At 52.1% G+C, this 19,237-nt stretch overlaps 1 protein-coding gene across 1 annotated transcript in view; it reads left to right on the forward strand.

Annotated features, from left to right (window-relative positions):
• The first annotated feature begins 563 nt into the window (after positions 1-563).
• The window catches only part of LOC144729717 (serine/threonine-protein kinase 17A-like), a 33,187-nt gene continuing 14,513 nt past the window's right edge, over positions 564-19,237 (forward strand). The window contains exons 1-3 of the mRNA XM_078610159.1: positions 564-996; positions 10,556-10,768; positions 14,914-15,058. Of these exons, the coding sequence (XP_078466285.1) occupies positions 881-996; positions 10,556-10,768; positions 14,914-15,058 (474 nt within the window). The 5' untranslated portion in view covers positions 564-880. The remainder of the gene's footprint in view (positions 997-10,555; positions 10,769-14,913; positions 15,059-19,237) is intronic.

The raw sequence follows: 19,237 nt of genomic DNA on the forward strand, positions 1-19,237 counted from the left end.
ACAGCAGCAGCATGATCACCAGTGCAGGATTAAGCTAGTGCGGGACCTGTAGCATATGTTATAAAGGGGCCCTAAATAAAAAAAAACACAAATATATAAAAAAAAAATACTTGCACAGTAAAGTACTTACTTTTTTTCATTTTCTATACAGCCAGATAAAACGACAAATCCCTAACCTTAACACCCAGTCGTTTATAAAAGTCGAAGGCAGTATGGTACTATAGTAATAGAGCAAGTGCAGAATCACTGAACCGGAATTCATATCTTGAATGCATTTAGCGCGGGGCCCTTCAAAGTGCGTGGCCCGTAGCATATGTATCCATTTTGCCACTAGGATAATCCAGCAACTGATGCATGATCACACAATGCCGCGTTGAAACTCCGAATAAGAATGAATGAGCGAGTGTTGAATTCTAAAATATCCTCCCGAATCACGTCTCCTCCCACCTGCCTGTGGCCCCGCCCCCTCGGGCACGACCGCCGGCTGTGATTGGTCACCTCGGCTCAGTGGGCGGTGACCGCCGCGTCTATAAAGAGCGCGCGGGACGCCGGTACCACGGAAAGTAATGGGCGCGCTCACTGTGTGTGGAAGTCTCCCTGTGGTGCTGCTGCTTCCTCGTCGTCTGTGACTTCTTAGCGTGTTGTTACTTCGCCTGTAAGTGTGTTGCCAGCTCCGCGTGGGTGCCGTGCGAGTGCCTGCTGCGTGCGCCCAAGACGAGGAGGAGGAGAGAGCCCCGCTATAGGCACCACCACCACGTGTAGCAGTGGCAGCAGCGCGGTGGCTGCTAAAGTGTCCACAGCGCAGCGAATAGCAAATGTGACGGCGATAGCAGTGGCAGCACAGAGATCTTCAGCGAGGGAGGAGGAGGAGGCGAGTGGGATGGTGACCGGGCAGGGGCCCGTCCGCCTGGGGCTGCTGGCGGAGGCGCGATCCCTCATCCACACGGAGCCGCTCCACTGCGGGTTCGCGCTGGCGGGGAGCGACGAACTGGGCAGGTGAGCGGCTCCCTAGCCCCGTGTCTCTACCCCGTGTCTCTCTCTACCGCGTGTCTCTGTCCTCGTGTCTCTCTCTACCCCGTGTCTCTGTCCCTACACCGTGTCTCTGCCTCTACCCCGTGTCTCTGCCTCGTGTCTCTGCCTCTACCCCGTGTCTTTGTCCCGTGTCTCTCTCCCTACCCCGTGTCTCTGTCCCCGTGTCTCTACCCCGTGTCTCTGTCCCCGTATCTCTACCCCGTGTCTCTGTATCTACCCCGTGTCTCTGTCTCTACCCCGTGTCTCTGTCCAAGTGTCTCTGTCCCTACCCCGTGTCTGCCTCTACCCCGTGTCTCTGTCTCTACCCCGTGTCTCTGTCTCTACCCCGTGTCTCTGTCCCCGTGTCTCTGTCCCTACCCCGTGTCTCTGTCTCTGCCCCGTGTCTCTACCCCGTGTCTCGTGTCTCTGTCTCTACCCCGTGTCTCTGCCTCTACCCCGTGTCTCTGCCTCGTGTCTCTGCCTCGTGTCTCTGCCTCTACCCCGTGTCTTTGTCCCGTGTCTCTCTCCCTACCCCGTGTCTCTGTCCCCGTGTCTCTACCCCGTGTCTCTGTCCCCGTGTCTCTACCCCGTGTCTCTGCCTCTACCCCGTGTCTCTGTCTCTACCCCGTGTCTCTGTCCCCGTGTCTCTGTCTCTACCCCGTGTCTCTGTCTCTACCCCGTGTATCTACCCCGTGTCTCTGCCTCTACCCCGTGTCTCTGCCTCTACCCCGTGTCTCTGCCTCGTGTCTCTGCCTCGTGTCTCTGCCTCGTGTCTCTGCCTCTACCCCGTGTCTTTGTCCCGTGTCTCTCTCCCTACCCCGTGTCTCTGTCCCCGTGTCTCTACCCCGTGTCTCTGTCCCCGTGTCTCTACCCCGTGTCTCTGCCTCTACCCCGTGTCTCTGTCTCTACCCCGTGTCTCTGTCCCCGTGTCTCTGTCTCTACCCCGTGTCTCTGTCTCTACCCCGTGTATCTACCCCGTGTCTCTGTCTCTACCCCGTGTCTCTGTCCCCGTGTCTCTGTCTCTACCCCGTGTCTCTGTCTCTACCCCGTGTCTCTGTCTCTACCCCGTGTCTCTGTCCCCGTGTCTCTGTCCCCGTGTCTCTGTCCCTACCCCGTGTCTCTGCCTCTACCCCGTGTCTCTGTCTCTACCCCGTGTCTCTGTCTCGTGTCTCTGTCCCTACCCCGTGTCTCTACCCCGTGTCTCTACCCCGTGTCTCTGTCCCCGTGTCTCTGTCCCCGTGTCTCTGTCCCCGTGTCTCTGTCCCCGCGTCTCTGTCCCCGTGTCTCTGTCCCCGTGTCTCTGTCCCCGTGTCTCTACCCCGTGTCTCCGTCGCTACCCCGTGTCTCTGTCTCGTGTCTCTGTCCCTACCCCGTGTCTCTGTCCCCGTGTCTCTGTCCCCGTGTCTCTGTCCCCGTGTCTCCGTCGCTACCCCGTGTCTCCGTCGCTACCCCGTGTCTCTGCCTGTCTCTTCGTCTCTAGCCTTGTCCCCGAGGTGAGCGGCTCTGGTATTGAGAAAAGGCCTCGTGGGGGAATACTTTTTTTATTACGAATAAAAATGTCAAATGTCCTCTTTAAATCTGCAGCAAAATAAGAGACGGCATTTAAGTTCACAATTTGCCATTTGAAAGGAGTCATTCCTCGGCTGTATTGTTGTGACCGCACGGTGAGTGTTGAGACCCATGGAGCGAGGAGATCTTCACTGGGTCTCAATACTCGTTTTCAGGAGGGTCCTGCACTGGTACCTTTGGCTTGTGAGAATCTCGTCAACGCCTGCCCCTTCCGTCGCAATGTGCACAGACGCCAACTTTATGGATGGCGATAATTAGCACATTGAATACAGATTGATCACCATTGCAAGCTGGAGTTTACCCAGAGATGGGTCCACGAAACCCGCTTGCTGCGTTGCCATTTCCTGCCCACCTTCCTGCCCAGCCGGTTTGGGAGTTTCACAAATCTGCGTGGTTCCGTCACTGCCTTCTCCAAAGTGTTGTGGATCACGGCGTGACACACGGGGCTGCCATACGCCCCCACAAAGACACACACACGTTGTGACTAAATCTCCGGATGGCACGACTGTAGTTGCTGTTTGAAAATACTCGCACATCCACAGTAATTTTTTTCTTGGTTCTTTCGATAAAGTCACGTAGGTAGAAAACTCAAATGAAAAGCAAAAAACCCGCGACGTTTTGATCGCAACACCGCTTGTGTTGCGATCAAAACGTCGCGGGTTTTAGATTTTTGTTTTCTATCTGCGGGACTTTACCGAAAGAACCAAGAATATGAATTCCTGCAGTCACAAAAGTTTAAAGTAAATGTTTTTTTTTAAACGTGCTTACGTTTTTTAATGCGAGTTTGGTAAAATTCTGGAGCGACATTTGTCCTTGACGATTAAAATCAACGTGTCAAATTTTTCTCGATTCACATTTTCACCGAACGCTCTGCTGATCCAAACTGATACAAACAAACACAAACATTTGCCGCAAAGGCGTGCGGAGACGCGTCTCGACGCGTACATTAAACGGAAGATGGGCCGGCATGTTTCGTGACTCACGCCGAGGCGCGAGAGAAGTCACCCTGGTGGCGCACAACCGATAAACTTACGGGACTTGGAGGACGCGTCTTCTTGCGGCGGGCACTTTTGGTGAGAAAAGTACGGCCAACGGTGCGAACCACAGCGGTGAATGTCACGCAGCGAGAAGCGCGATCTGGCATCTGCGGTGGATTCGTCACCGCTGGGTGTTTTAATGATGCCTCGGGTCACGGAGTGAAATGGATTTTTAGGGTCGCGACACATGGGACGGATTGTGTGTTGAAGAATCGATTCGTATGTCTTGTGCGGCATTGGTTCATGTGGCCCCTGCTGCCTCAAGAGGTCGTCGCTAACTTTACCACAATAAGATAAGTAAAAAATATATTCCCTTGAATTGAATCATGAATCTTACATTTTGGCGGCAGCGTGGCGTAATGGTAACCTTACAGCAATGAGGTCGTGGGTTCGACTTGGGCGAGTGTGGAGATTCTATGTTCTCGCTCTGTTCCGTGTGGAATTCCGCTGGGTTCTTGACATTCTCTTTTGACTTTCCTGATGTTAATCCTCTCAGAAACTGCCAGCTGAGAGAATCTCCCACACAAAGTGTTATTAGCTCATTAGCTCGCACGAATCTGCTCCTGTTAAGGCGACATTGCTGCTAATGTTCCTTCTGAGGCTTATTACCTGGGCAAAACGGCCACGCTAATAGCTGTTCACTCAACTCGGTGAACTTGCACCGGACATTTGTTTTCCAGCCAAGCGTCTGTGTGGCTGGAAGTTATATTAGCAGACTCGGAGGTCCTCGTGCCTGCGTTTGTAATTGGAGACGACATCACACTTGTCCCAGTTGAACTCCGGGACCCGTGAAGTGCGGATCGCTCAAACTCTGCCAAGAAGGGGATCTATTCCATCTGTGCCCCCCCCCATCGCTCCTCCTGGTCAACACCTCCCGGCGGACGTTGTCGATCCGACGCCTGCCACTTGCTTTTGTAAGTGGTCCGAGAGACGAACCCTCGTCTCGGGCTCCTTCCCGCCAGGTTCACGCGTCGTCACAGTCTTGGTGCCCCAAAGAAAGAATCCTTTGGCCTTGAGCGTATCCCCGTATCCCGTGTGCGGATCTGGAAATGCGAATCGGGCGAGAGCCGTAGCCCACAGCGAGTGGCACCCCCTCTCCCCTTCTTCTGCCAACTGGCTCGTTATCAGCAGCGCTGCACGCGCGGCCGCCGCAGCAGCAGTACCGGGGGAGTGGAGTGGGGGCCCTCATGCCCGCGGCCACCGCAGCGTTTGTGCAACGTCGCTTCAAGTCGCGCCCTTTAAATGCCTCGGGTCGGCTGGCCGGGCGGGAGCGGTGCAAGGATGTGAAGCTTTGGAGCACGTCCCCGTGGTTCTTGTTAGCGTAGCTATTGCCCTCCTCGTCCTCCTCCTCCTCCCCTTCCCCCTCGGATGTGAGTCGGTGTGCCTCTCATCCGGTGTTATAATAATGGACTTGCGTCATCGCAGATCATTGACGACACAGCTTTATTGTGTTTTAGATCAACTTTGCCCAGATAGGATTGATCTTTTTGTCGGCACTTACCACTCGGCTAGTTTTCAGAGTCGGCAGTTTGATACATTTTTGTCGGAACAAAAAATCGCTTGCTTAAAGTGTAGAATCAAGGGCCTGCGAGCTTATTCGCAAGAGGAGGTTAAAGTGTATTGGCATGCAGTTATGTGCTTATAAGGCAGTTCTTCCTTTCGGGAGAAATACTTCATCTCATGGACTTTTGCAAAATGAAGGGCATTAAACACACGGAAGTCAATAGTTTTGCCTAAATTTGTTTTAATGAGGACGCTGCTGCCACCATCCACAACACTTGGCATCTCCGATCGTCCGTTTTGCTGCCATTCACGCCTTTTCTTGCCCAGACTTTGACCTGCACTGATAAACTAACCAGACACGCAGCACAGTCCAGCTGCTGTACCATGATGATGTTAACAATTAATTGTGTTTGATAGAGCGTCCTTTCTGCCAGAGTGTTTCGGAGCGCTTTGCACGATAAGCAACTTGCATCTCATCTGAAACGTTTGAAAAGGCGCACCCCCAGTGGCATCTGTCCATGTATATTGATGGCAATTAAAAGTCCTATCCAGACTGGAGATGCTGTGGCAAAGCACAATAATCAAGTCTAGGTCAGGCGTCTACTCCGCCCCATCATCGCCTTTGGGTTGATAACAACATTCGTGCAATTCATTAAAAGTCAGAAAAATGTTTGCTTTGGATAGACTGGCCCCACCAGATGAATTTGGAATGTCTACTCCTGGCTAAGTATTGCCATTTAAAGATACGTTCTGCCCAACTCCTGTTTTAGCGTCCGTACACACGCAGGTTGGCGCAGTGGTGGCACGCGTGCCTCACAGCAAGCGGTGCCTGCGTAGCATTCCCAACAAGGGCACATTTCTGTGTTGAGTTTGTTTATTCTCCCCCTGTTCTGCATGGGTTACCTCGGGGCTCTCCGGTTTCCTCCCGTAGCTACACAACTGTTATTGAATCTTGACTTAAAGCTTTCGTGACTGCAGGAATTCATATTCTTTGGGTCTTTCGGTAAAGTCACGTAGACAGGTTCAAAGAAAATAACAAAACAACTACGACGTTTCGATCGCAACACAAGCGCTCATCATCAGATCGTCAACAGTTTGCCTTCAGAAGCTAACCCCCGTTTCCTGATGATGACCGCTGGTGTTGCAATCGAAACGTCGTAGTTTTTTTGTTATTTTCTTTGAACCTATCTACGGGACTTTACCAAAAGACCCGCCACACATCCCAATGCTGAAAAATGACCTGCACATCACTCAATTGGGATCACACACAGCGGCAACATCGGGCCCATACTGCAAAAACTGGGCAGGACCATCCTGAAAAAGAGTTGATACTCGGTGATGAGGCTTCTGGGATCACAAAGATCATAATTATAATGATAAGAAGGGTTAAGGGGCTTTGTTGACCCTCAAACTTTTATTTATCTGATTGTGCACCAAGACCGTCTGTCCACCTGGTCAAACCATGCTTTACTAGATTACCACACGGTTAACTTTTGGCAACCTCCATACGTTACTTGTACTGCTGCGTTAAGAAGTCTGCTCCAGGAAATCAGTCGTCACGTGCCGAGTTTGATAGTAGCCCCCCCCTAATTCCTGGAATGCGCCCCCACCGTGGCGATGCGTGGTACCTGCCGCCCGATAACGGAGCCCTATCTCCCCTCGCCACGTGCCTCGCGGGCCCTCGGGAACCGTGGTCGACCCAACACCCATGCGCTCAAACCGCCGGTGCGGCACCTCGCGCGCCACCCCTGGTAGGTGACCTCCCGCTGGGCGCTCGACGTGGGGCGACGCTCGTTCGCTCGACGCGCGGCGACGTGGGTCGACGCGGTGCGACGTGCGTCGTCGCGACGCCGACTCTGCGGTGGAGGCCCCGAGCGAGTCTTTGGCAGCGTCGCGGGTAGCCCGGTCTTCCCTCCCGCACCTCCGCAGTGCCGAGTCACGGGCCTCGTAACCTCGTCCCACGGCAACACTTGCGTTGCCGCGGCAGGAAGCGACGGAGTAAATATTGTCACAGATATTGACGACGACCGTTGAGGAGCACGGCAAGCCGTTATTTAGCAACAGAATCAACACGTCATAAAAAAAAAATTTCTTTCTCAGCGTTCCCCTTCCTGTCGTCTATCCTCCCCCCCCCCATCTTTCTCCCCCTACCACCCACCCCTGGGGCCAAGTGATCACTCTGGGAAAAGCTGCCGCTGTTTACTGGCCGAGGAATCCGCTCGGCATCGTACCCGTGCGACGCAATGAGACTCAACTCTTGGCTCGGCGATGGGCATTAGTCTGCCAGTAGTGGACATTGACTGCTGTGTGTCATCCCCAGCGAGGCATGTTTCAGCATTGGGCTGTGTTTGGCCAATTCCTCTTACATTCTGTGCGTGTGGTTTTCCTTTTAGCTTTGGGAGAAAACCAGAAAACCCAGAAAAAAGTCCATGCAGGGCAGGGGAAGAACATACACGCTCCATCCAGCGAGGCACCCGAGTCTGGAATCAAACCCAGGCCGTTCTTGCTGTGAGGCACCAGTGTTCCACCGGACCACCACCCTGCTGCCCAGATGCAAATTGTGTTATCGGTCATATCTTGCTGTCCACCTCTCTCTCCTGGAAACCCACGCTTGTTGTTTTTGTTTTGTTCTATTAAACTTCCTCCGCATAATGAGATTGCGTTGTACCAATCCCTGTAAGCCATGATTCCGAATTTGATTATACTGTACACCTGCGCGAAAATAAGCAGCCGTTGCATTAGCTACCAGAGTTGGAGGCATTTTAAGCAACGTTCAGGCCGTTCCTGTTACATCCAGCGCAGCAGTAGCCCCAGCTGATGTCGATTACGCTCACGGGCATTACGATCATCTACACGGCACAATGCCAACAACGCGGCTTCTACGTTTTAGCTTAAAGCACTTTTAAAAAGTCAATTAATTTTAATCCCCTTCGTGGCAGCAGCGGCTTTGTTGCGCGACCCTTGGTTGAACCGCTTTGCTCGCTGGCGAAGTCGGACACTCGTGCCGTGCCGTGGGGGGGCTCCGTAGGGGGCGGGTGGGGGGCTCCAGGGGGGGAGGGCTCCAGGGGGGGGGGGCAGTGCGCAGGCCCGAGTCTATGCCGGCTGGTGCGCCGGCTCGTGGGCCGAGGGGATCAGAATCCCAATATTTATTTACTGGAGGAATCCGATGAAATATGAAGCTCTTTTTCACGGATGTCCGCGTCGTTGTTCCGCGCGCATGCTGTACGTGTCTGCTGTGCGACGGTGGGGGGGTGTGCGCGTTGTCTCCTTGTGTCTGTCTCTTCGTGCTGCTCTGTCTCGGCGTTTATCACTTGATCTTCGCGGACGGCGTGCGGCGCTCGTCACGTTTCCGCTATTGCTGCGGCGGGATGAGCTCACCGGCGCGGTGGCCTTCGCGTGTCTCTCGCGCTCGCTTCGTGCGCCGCTTGCAGGGCGGAGGGATGGAGGGAGGCCAGTGGCGGCGGCTGTGTCTGCCGTCCGTCTGAGCGGCGTCATTTCCCACACCCCCCACCCCCCACCGTGGACTTTGCTCAGATGAGCAATGTCCGCTATCTCGGCGACGCGCACCGCCGATGGCCGACAGAGAGCAGCACCTGGGGGGTTTAACACGTCGGCTCCATCATGGCTCTATTATGAAAGAGTACCCGGGGCCGGTGCTCCGTTCGTTACTCTGCTGGGGCGTTTTTCACCGGTTGTGATATTGGAAGCGTCCCTTCGCTGTAGAGCCCCCCCCCCCCCCCCCCGTGTTACCTTGTGGCGTGACCTACGTGGCGTGACCTACGTGGCGTCCTCCTGTCGAGGGTTTTGTACGACGAGGACCGGCACTGAATTCCGCTCTAAGGACGGAGTGGTTCCCCGTGCACCATTCTGCAATTTGACTGTCAAAAGAGGTACTGTAATTGTGTAATCAACTTCGTATTTACGGGATTCGTTACTTTTCTAATGAGATTTGTGGGATTTTACACCTAATAGGATTGTGTGACCTATGCTGTGGCTTTGGAACAAATAAAGACATCGATGGACAATTTGGGCGGAAGGTGGAGATTCGATGGTAAAACTTCAGCAGGTCTGCGATTCTAAAGCTCTCCAGGCAATCTCCACCCGGAGAGCTCTTGACGGCGCCGCGAACGCCAGAAACTCGGCGGCACTGTTCCAAGTGACGCCGGGAGGACTCGCTTCGCCGTAATATCGACGATGCTCACAGCGGCGTGCGGCGGTCTCCGCCCCCCCTCCCCCCCCCCACTGATTTTTTTCCACGGCCCCTCTCACGCGGTCTCTGTTCAACTCGACGATTGGCCGGTGGGGGGGGGGGCACTGCGCCGAGCCGTGGCCTCCCAGCGGAGCTGTTTCACGGCCCGGTGCTCGGAAGGGTCAGAAACGTAGAACGTGTGTCGAATTAGCGATGTGGAGTCTACCGTGACCTGCGTTCGGGGGGCACTTAAAAAAATCATAAACAAGTTGCCTGAAGTAATCGGCGTGCACCGAGTGACACACGTAAGCGCGAGCGTATTTGCGCACGGATATAAATACCGGCACGGAGGGTCCTTGGGTGGCTTTGCGGTCGGCCACCAAAGTTTTGTTTCCGACGGTCGCCGGGCTTCGGTCATCGTCCCTCCCTTGAGGAACGGCATTGACAGGACCTACCCAGGCATTGAATATAATTCCTCCCAACATCCTGCCACCTGTGTCCAAGGAAGGTTGTGGAATAAAATTGATGGCCGTTTTTACACGGGCTGGGCGATTCCTTGTCCGCGTCGTTTCAGCCGAGTTTGCGCTGCGCCCCTGGGGAATTGCCCCTTTGAGTGCTGTGGACAAATATTGCGCTTGTGCGCCAGGCTAGGTGCGTTTTGTGGCCACTTGAATTGTCAAACTCGCTGACAGGAGATGATAACAGGCCTCAGTGTTATGGTGATATTGCCCTCATGTATGATATGAACTTTTAAATTATAATGAAAATGCGTTTTACCTCAGCCTCACCGAGTCTCAACACTCTTTTTCAAGAGGGTCCCGCTAAATTGGGATGTTTAGCCGATTCCGAGTGTTTGGCTACTTGTGAGAGGAAACCGGGGAAAACCCACCACGCACAGGAGTGGGTCACTCACAAAGCTCCACACAGATGTATTCAAGAATCCATTGCTGCGCTTTCATCTTCTGGCCACCTCACAGGCGGCCCCCAACCCAACAGGCCGCTGCTCATCCCAATTGAAGCAGCAGCCAGGCCCAAACCCCGTTGTGACCTAGAGCATCCGTTACCCGGGGAAGCCGTGTGGGAAATGGCCGCCGGCGATGCAAGCGGTCGATTTTCACGGCGGCAACGTTGACGTCTGCCGAGCCGGAAGCGCCTCGCTCCGCGCGTTCGAGAACGACGTCCCGTGCGGTTAACGCTCTCGCTCCGGTTAACGCTCTCGCTCCGGTGACCGCGTCTGACTTGGCAGGGGCCGCTTCGGCGTGGTGCGCAAGTGCGTCGAGGTGTCCACGGGCCGCGAGTTCGCCGCCAAGTTCGTGCGCAAGCGGCGCAAGGGACAGGACCTCCGCGCCGAGATCATCCACGAGGTGGCCATCCTGGAGCTGGCGCACGGCAACCCGCACGTCATCGGCCTCCACCGCGTCTACGAGACGGCCGGCGAGATCATCCTCGTGCTCGAGTAGTAAGCCCTCGCGCCCGCACCCCCCCCCACACCAACAACACCAACAACACCAACAACACCAACAAGACCGCCACACGTGCAATTATCATCGTTACTGCTCCTATTGTAACGGTCCTCTGCAACGGCCCCCCACTACATCGCCATTCCCTACCCCCCCCCCCCACGTACACGCACGCTGAGATGAGACGCGGTCCCGAGGTGTGACGATGTTGTGATTGGCAGTGGGAGATGAGGTGACAGGGATGAGGGGAGGAGGGGCAGGGAGATGGGACCCATAATACAGGTTTTTTTTTTTGGGTTAGATCGCGTAAATGTATAGATGTGTCGTTAAAACCCGCCAACACCCGACACAGCCAACTAGTAAGGGTTGTCACGTAAACAGAACGTGCCAATTCGTCACTAGTACTGCACACCGGTGTGTTGGGAGAGTCAAGCCACAGCATTTACAATCCGAGTACGACGTTTCCTTGGCGGATTTAACGACACATTTATATACTTACGCGATCTAACCAAAAAAACTTGTATTATGGGTGATATTGGTCGCTAAAGCCACGTGGTGTTGACCTGCGATGGGACCGTTGGGATAAGAGGGCGGCACGGAGGAGAGAGCTGTGGGTGGAGGGAACTGCGTGTGTGATGGAGGTGAAATACAGGGGGAGTAGCAACCCTGGCCTGTCTCGGTGTCCAGCTACATTACTAGAATATTAATTTAATTTGTTTACCCAAGTGGGCCTCGCTGACACTGCTAACACAGAGCCCCACTCCTTTATTGTTTATGTTATTTGTTACGCTTGTTTACCGAGTCGCAGGACTCTTTTTCAAGAGAGTCCTGCAAATTGTTTTTTTGCAGTGTAGGGTGATGTTGCTACTGTGTGTGGAATCCAAACCGAGTAATTCGTAGGTGACTTTTAAGCATTGGGATGTTTAGCAGGCACCAGTTACACTGGTCCGCAAGAGATACCCATTCCAGCCCTATTTGCTCGGAAACTCTGAAGTAATTGATAATTGTTTGAATAGTATTTCCTTGACTGACGTGTGACCTGTGCACTTCCTTGGCCCAGCATGGTACTATTTATACACCGAGTCTGAAGGACCTTCTGTTTTTTGGTCTTACACGACAGGTTCTACGGACACGCCACTGTGGTGAGATGTTAACCACCTCGCCTGATATACACGTGATAAGCCACTTCGTTGAGCTATAATTTGTGGCCAGGTGCCTTCTGAAAAAGAGCTGTATAGCTCAGTGGGCCTTATCTGGTAAAATAAAAACTAGTTTAGTTTCTAGTTTACACGTTGGATTAGAGGCATTACTCGGTAAATCGAGTGGAAATAATGGTCCTTAATTTTACAAATACAGCCTTGGCACGGTTGAGTGGTAACAGTTCGGCTGAGAAAATTCCCGCATCGCTTTATGTAAACAGCGAATTTGAGTGGCATTTTACACAGCCCCGTTATGGCATTTCAGGTCATCTTACAATGGTGAAAGAAAATTTATCTCTTATTTATCTCTTATATACAGCACATCCTGTGAGATGGGGGGGGAGCTAAGTCAATACACAACCACGGGGCAATTGATGCAACGTACAAGACTAACACCATCACCAAGTCGTCTCTCTCTGGCCATTCTTTTCAGTTGGTGGGAACGGCAATAAATTCGGTTAGGCGATTTTTTTCATGCTCTTGTCTGGAGAGAGGCTTGCGTGTTGTGCATTATCCTATAAACAGTTTACAGGATCTCTGTGTGCCTGATACTCGCCATTGGGCCTCGCAGAGTAAACATGCAATTGGCGGAACGGGGCGCACGCAGCAGTGGTTGAAATGTGTGCAATCTGATTTGTGCCTCGGCATGTTCTGGAAATGAGATTGCACACGTTTTATTTTGTGCGCATTTTGTTTGCGTATTCGCACTGCCTTTCTGACCACGTCTTCCGTGCACCTATCGCCTGTGTTCAGCTGGCCCTGTGGCTTGGGGTTGGTACCTCTGCTGAGATGGGCACTTCAAACGAAAAGCACGATTCGTAACGACATTTGTGTTTCAAGGGAACACTCGTGAAGCCTTGAGGCGGCCCGTTTCTGCATTTTGAGGTTACTTATATTAGTTTGCTGCTTAAAAATGGCCAAATGATGGTGCCACTTTGTTGAGCTATCATTTATGGCCAAGTCGCTTCTGAAAAATAAGTTAAAACCTCAGTGGGCTTTGCCTGGTAGGATGCGGAATGGCTTAGTTTCATGTGTATGTGTTTGGGTCATTTGTTTTTATCTCTTGCACTTTGCACTCCTATCGTGTTTTTGGTGTTGTTTGTTGTTGTCTAGTTCTTACCCCGTGCCCCTACTGGACATCTGTGGAAGATAACTTTATAGCTCATCGGATTCCTCCTGCTGCAGTCTAAATACATTTTCTGATTCTGATTTAATGGGAAAAAAATTGTGCAAATTCCCTTTTTGAAGTAGTGGTTGGTTTTTTGTTATTGTTGCATGCAGTGATGTACCCGGAGAAATGCTACACAAGGCTCGGGGTAAACCCCACTTGTGGTACTGCCATCCTCTGGTCATCCCGCAATCGAGCGGCGTTGGGAAGTTTCTAAAATCTGCTTGATCCGCGATTGCGTGCCCCGGATGTGCAGCACCACGCACGCTCATGCAACATGGACTGAGAGGACGGCCTTGGAATGAGGCTCGTCAGCATTTCGCAAATTATAATTTAATTGCAAACCACAGCCTGGGCTTAGTGTCAATCTGGTGTGAATGTTGTCCTTGTGGTGTGGCACTGAAACTCCAAGAAGCAATGCAATCTGGTTGTGTCCAAGTTGTGGGTTTGGTATTCTTGCAATCCAGCAGCATTTACTGCGGTACAGTAAAACCTTGGATTGCAAGCGTAATTCGTTCCGGAAACGTGTTTGTAATCTAAAGCACTCGTATATCAGTTGTGATCACGTGACGCTCGGCAGACAAAGCGTATACACGTACTACTCGTATTGTAAGACCTCGCTCGTTTATCAAATTAATATTTACTTACATTTTTTGCTCGTCTTGCAAAACACTCGCAGACCAAGTTACTCACAATCCAAGGTTTTACTCGATGTCTTTTTGTTCACCGTCCTGGTGATCCGTTAACCAGGAGGGGTCAGCGGACTCTTGAGGCTGCGTGGATCTTGGGCAGGTCGAATTCATCGTCAATGATCGCTGCGATAAGGCCCCTCGTGCTCCTGCATAGTTACAAACATTTTTAACCATGCGGACGTCAGGCAGTGCCACATCCCGAGTTTCGCAGGACACGGAGCCATGTGGCCACGCTTTAAACGTTATTCACACAAATCTGAGCAACAGCAGCCCTGCTTCGGTATGCATAAATATGGCCCGGGGATTATATTTAAATTCCAGAGGATCAGCACTTTTGGCAAAAGAATGCTTATTTTCTGTGGCCCCATTGCCCCTTAATCATCTAAAAATAAAGAAGAAATGCACCCGCGATGTTTATTCGCTGCCTTTGCCCAAATTGAGCGGTGTTAGCGGAGCCGAATTTTAATAAACGAGGGTCACGATGAATTCCGTACTTGTTCTGAATGGTTGACAACGCGGAATGCTATTTGCTTGTAAACACAGCAACGTGATTTGCAGGGTTGAACTACATTCATTCTCTTTCACTGCTCGGTCTGCTTTCCGTCACATTCAGCATGGAGCAGTTTGCTTTTCCTCGGCTTTGAAGGACAGGGGCCAGTCGATATATTTCTTAATTTAGATTTTTAAAATGTTTTTGTCTATCCGGAGTTTTACATGACCCCACGGTAGATTGTGTGTGCATTATCTGGCGATATCTCTGTACAGTCTTGGGCCGTGGTAGTTCTGTTGTAAAAGAGCTATTTCACTCGGTGGACCGCACCAGCGGAACTATTCCCACTCGCGCCCAACATCGATGACAAATATGTGAACTGGTCCTGGGCCTCTCTTAGGTCGACTCAGCCTCAAATGAGTATACCTGGTGTGGTGTGGTAAACATCGCTACTGGGGAGACAAAGGCGGCCACACGTGGTGCTGACCACCCACCCCCTCGTGTGCCATGCCGGTCTTCATAGGTGCTCGCTAACAGCACTTGCTCCAACAGTCTGTTAAGGCTATACGGGGTTCTTTGTCTTTGTCTCGTGCAGTGCGGCAGGAGGGGAGATCTTCAACCAATGCGTGGCCGAGAGAGAGGAGGCGTTCACGGAGCGCGACGTAGTGCGCCTCATGACCCAGATCCTGGACGGCGTCGCCTTCCTGCATCGCAAGAGCGTCGTGCATCTCGACCTCAAGGTGCCCGCGCCGTGCCGCGTCACACTGTGCCACACCGCGCCAGACTACACCGCACTGTGCCAATCCGCGCAGCACGCCACTCCACCCCACGGCACGCCACTCCACACCACGCCGTACCACACTCCACCACACCGCACTGCACCACGCCGCACTGGACCCACACCGCACCACTCCACGCCACATTGGCCACAAAAAAAATCCTGACGCACGCTGTCTGTGTAGGGTAAACATGCGATGCCTTGCGACGTCGACCGCAAGTAGCCGCTGGCTACCCAAGCCCTCTATCCTGGCCGTGCGCGTGCCCAGGGAGTTGTTCCCATGCCGTCTGGGGCTCGCTCTTCCACGAAGGGGGCACGCATTTCACAATGACCGGTGGCTAAAAGTGCGCTTGTTTTAGTCTGCGGCCTTGCCCCAGGGAACGGCTGGGCTGCAGTGAAAGCTGCCGGTTATCTCTGCCTGCGGTTCCCTCCCCTGGCGCTGCGTGCCGTTCCCAGATCGTGAGATAGAGGTTGTTTAGAAAGAGTGGCTGTAAACAAGAAGGGTGTTTATTTACAACGTGCAGGATAATTGTGAAACGATCCCGTGTTCGGAAATGCCACGCGCACGCGTTTAGTAGGTAGAGCCAATCGCAGAGTTGTGTTTACAGACGGAGAATGTGCCGCTTGGCTTGTTATTTTTAACGCTCGAATAATTCGCACGTTTTGCTATCTAATGTTATTTATAAAGTCTCGTGGGCTCACGCAATAGATAGCCACGCCGTTCTGTAAGCGAGCCATTTGCAAATGAGACTGATCGTGGTCTATTGAGTCCCCGCCTGGTTGAACTAATTTTTTAACTTAAAGCTTTCGTGACTGCAGGAATTGATATGCTTTGGGTTTTTCGGTAAAGTCACGTAGGTTTAAGAATAGGTTTTTCCCCATTTTTTCTGGGAACAAAACTGAAACCTTTTTTACAAGGAATCATGTCTGCATTAACCACAATACTGGTCAGAATGCAAACAAAAAACATACTCTGATAATATATGCATTGTATTTGAAACTGATTGGTCCACACCAGAGACAGCTTTCTTTGGAGCCTCGTCTCAAATGGTGTTAGACCAGAGGACGCCAAAAGGCGGACAGCCCAAAGACAATGCCACTATCAGAGTAATGAGAGCTCGGGGTGAGCAGCTACATCATGTAGCTGCTCACCCCGATCACGTAGGTGTATTACTTTATTTGAACCTATCTATGTGACTTTACCGACAGACCCACAGAATATGGTTGAACTAAACTTGAAAGCTAAATTAAAAAAACACGCACACAATGACTAATCGTAGTCAATTGGGGTCACTAATAGCAGCAGCAGCAACATTGCAGCCAACTTTAACAAAAAACTTGACAGGACCCTCCGGAAAACGAGTCTTGAGACTCTGTGAGGCTTTCCTGGGTAACACGAGCGGAATCACAATTGAGTTCATTGCCCATTATCCACTATTTCAAGGCCATTGCAATGTAGCCTCTCCCTCACAAAGGAGAGAGCCAAGGAGCGAGCGTTGTGCGAGGTTCTTTTTATTTTGCCGTATATCGTCACAACATTTGGATTGTATCCCTCGCCGCATGGTATCGCATACTCACCGTGTCAGTTGGCGAGTGATGCGGCCGAGGGAATTGTCAACTCCCTTCCTCCGGCCAGGAGGGATATTCAGCTGCCCCTATTGGAATGGAAACTAAAACTAAACGAGAAACAATTTTTATTTTACCAGGTAAGGCCCACTCAGCTATGTAGTTATTTTTCAGAAGCGACCTGGCCACAAATGATAGCTCAACGAAGTGGCTTATCACCTGGAAATTTATCGCAGCCAAATACAAACGCACGTTTCTAAATGTGGAGGGAAAAACCGGATGACCCGGAGAAAAATCCACGTGACCACGGAGATATAGACACGCAAACTCCAAATATACAGCAGGCGTCCGGTTTGGGATCGAAACCACGACCACCTGTATACCAGGCGAGGTAGTTAACATCTCTCCACCGCGGCACCACAACCCGCGGACAAAGACACCTTTTCAATCGTCCTCGTTGCAATCGACAGAATCATAGAACAGTGGAGCTGTGTTCTGGTTCAAATGAACGTCACCAACCAGAGCCATACACCTTGCTCCTTGCGTGCAGGGCCATGAGGATTCACCCCCCCCCCACCACCTCCTAAATGTTTTGAATCAGGCTCCCGATTCAAATCGAGAATCGATTCTCCAATGCTCACGTTGTGGTGAATGGAAGCGCCCCTTGTGGGCTGCATGCAAACGTGAATGTTGCATTGAAGAGCATCGATTCTCCCGTTGCGCTGCTCACTCGGTGACGCCTGACTCACGAACTTAAGAATCGGCATTCACCATTGGATGGATGCGTCGAGCGGCTCCACGTTGTGTGCCTACGCGACGGTCGATCTGTTCGTATGGAGGCCTTGGGATTTCACACTCGATGTACATCCCAAATCGTGCGCTTCCACACCTGTGCCCTGCTGTGTGGAGCTTCCAGGCTTCACCTTGCCACCCTTAGAGGCTTTGTTCTGCGAGACGCTACTCGAGGTCTGAAATTCGGGCGTCAATCGTGGCCTCATTATAGCCTCGGATGCGGCCTTTGTGTTTCGTTTGGTTTATTGATTCCGTCTCTACAATGGACCGCTATCCAATGGCAAACAACAACGTACACAGTACATATATATCACAAGTAAAAACAAAAGTGATTGTGTATCAGGCTTATTTTAGATTACATATTCTTTATTTAAATGCATCCATGTTCTTTGGAAAATCATCGATTACGTCATTGGAGCAGCTTGTTCCAGTCGTTGGCTGTCCGGCACGCACAGAGGTGTTTTCCCGAATCACGATTTGCGTGCTTTCTGGCGAGTGCACCGGACTCTCAATCCGGAGCTCGCCGGTTCCATCTCCCGCCGCGGAGTGTGGGGCGTCGATCAGCCGTGGGGCTGAAACGTGAATGTGGGTTCTGCTTACGCGGGCCCTGTGAGGAGCGGCGTTGCTGCAAAAGGAAGCGTGGTTAGTTTCCCGTAAGCGTGTGTGGGAGTGTAGCGGTTAGCGCGCGGCGCTACGAACCTGGCGACCCGAGTTCGATTCTCACTCACGGCCACCAACACCATGGACGATTATTTGAACTGGTCCCTGAGTGTCCTCTGGGCCGACTCCGCCTCAAATGAGTACTGGTGCGGTGGGGAGCGTGGTGTTGGCCACACCGCCCCCTCGTGTGCCGTGCGGCCTTCATAGGTGCTGCTACTCGCCAACGGCACTTGCCCCAGCAGTCTGTTAAGGCTACACGGGATGGGGGGGTGGGGGTTTGTTTTTGTGTGAGCGTTTGTGGGCTCTGTGCAATCGTTTGTGACGTGCGAGGAAGTCGTGCGTTCTGCGACCAGGAAGCTGCCCACACATGAGCAGCACCGCCATTTAACAAGGGCAGCAGGGGAGGGGCTAAATGACATCACAAGGAGGGGGGACACGAGAGGCGGGGGGAGTGGGCGCCAGGCAAAATAATAATAACCCTTTACCCAGAACAGCCACGCTAATTACAAAGGCTCTTTATCAGGAGGGTCTTGCATCGGAATATTTGGTCAAACCCAATTACATTGCGAGTCTTTTTTAGCTATGGGAGAAAAATGCAGAATCTGGAGGCAAGCCATGCAGAACAGGGGGAGAACGTAGAGACTCCACACGGAACGGTGCCCGAGTCGGGAATCGAACGCCGGCCCTTGATATCAGTCTCGAACTTTGCATTGGATACTCTTTGTTGCATGCAATTGTTCAAATCGCTTTTGTAACTCAATTCACCGTCTTCCCTGGACTCTTGTACCTATATTTTTCCCGGTCAGAGGGCTTTTTCATGTTTAGTCTCGTTTTCTGATGCCACGTCCAAGAAATCTACCCTGCCCGTCTCGAAATTATTCTGAAACAATTATCTTGGCCTTCCTGCTTTTCACGGGCGGACAGGACGAGCGGTAACGTTCACCACTGTAGGAATACGCACCGCTCCGATTGCGGACTTTGAAGTCCGTTGCGCTCGAGGAGGGTAACTGGACATCTTTGAAAATACTGGGACATCTGTGAAAAAGAGCTTTATGCCTCATCGGATTACTCCAGGATGAATTAATCATCTGATTCTGGTAACGCGAGCCCCTTAGTTGAGCGA

The sequence above is a fragment of the Lampetra planeri genome, chromosome 2 (assembly GCF_965212315.1).
Source record: "Lampetra planeri chromosome 2, kcLamPlan1.2.h2, whole genome shotgun sequence".
In the NCBI taxonomy this organism is placed as follows: domain Eukaryota; kingdom Metazoa; phylum Chordata; class Hyperoartia; order Petromyzontiformes; family Petromyzontidae; genus Lampetra; species Lampetra planeri.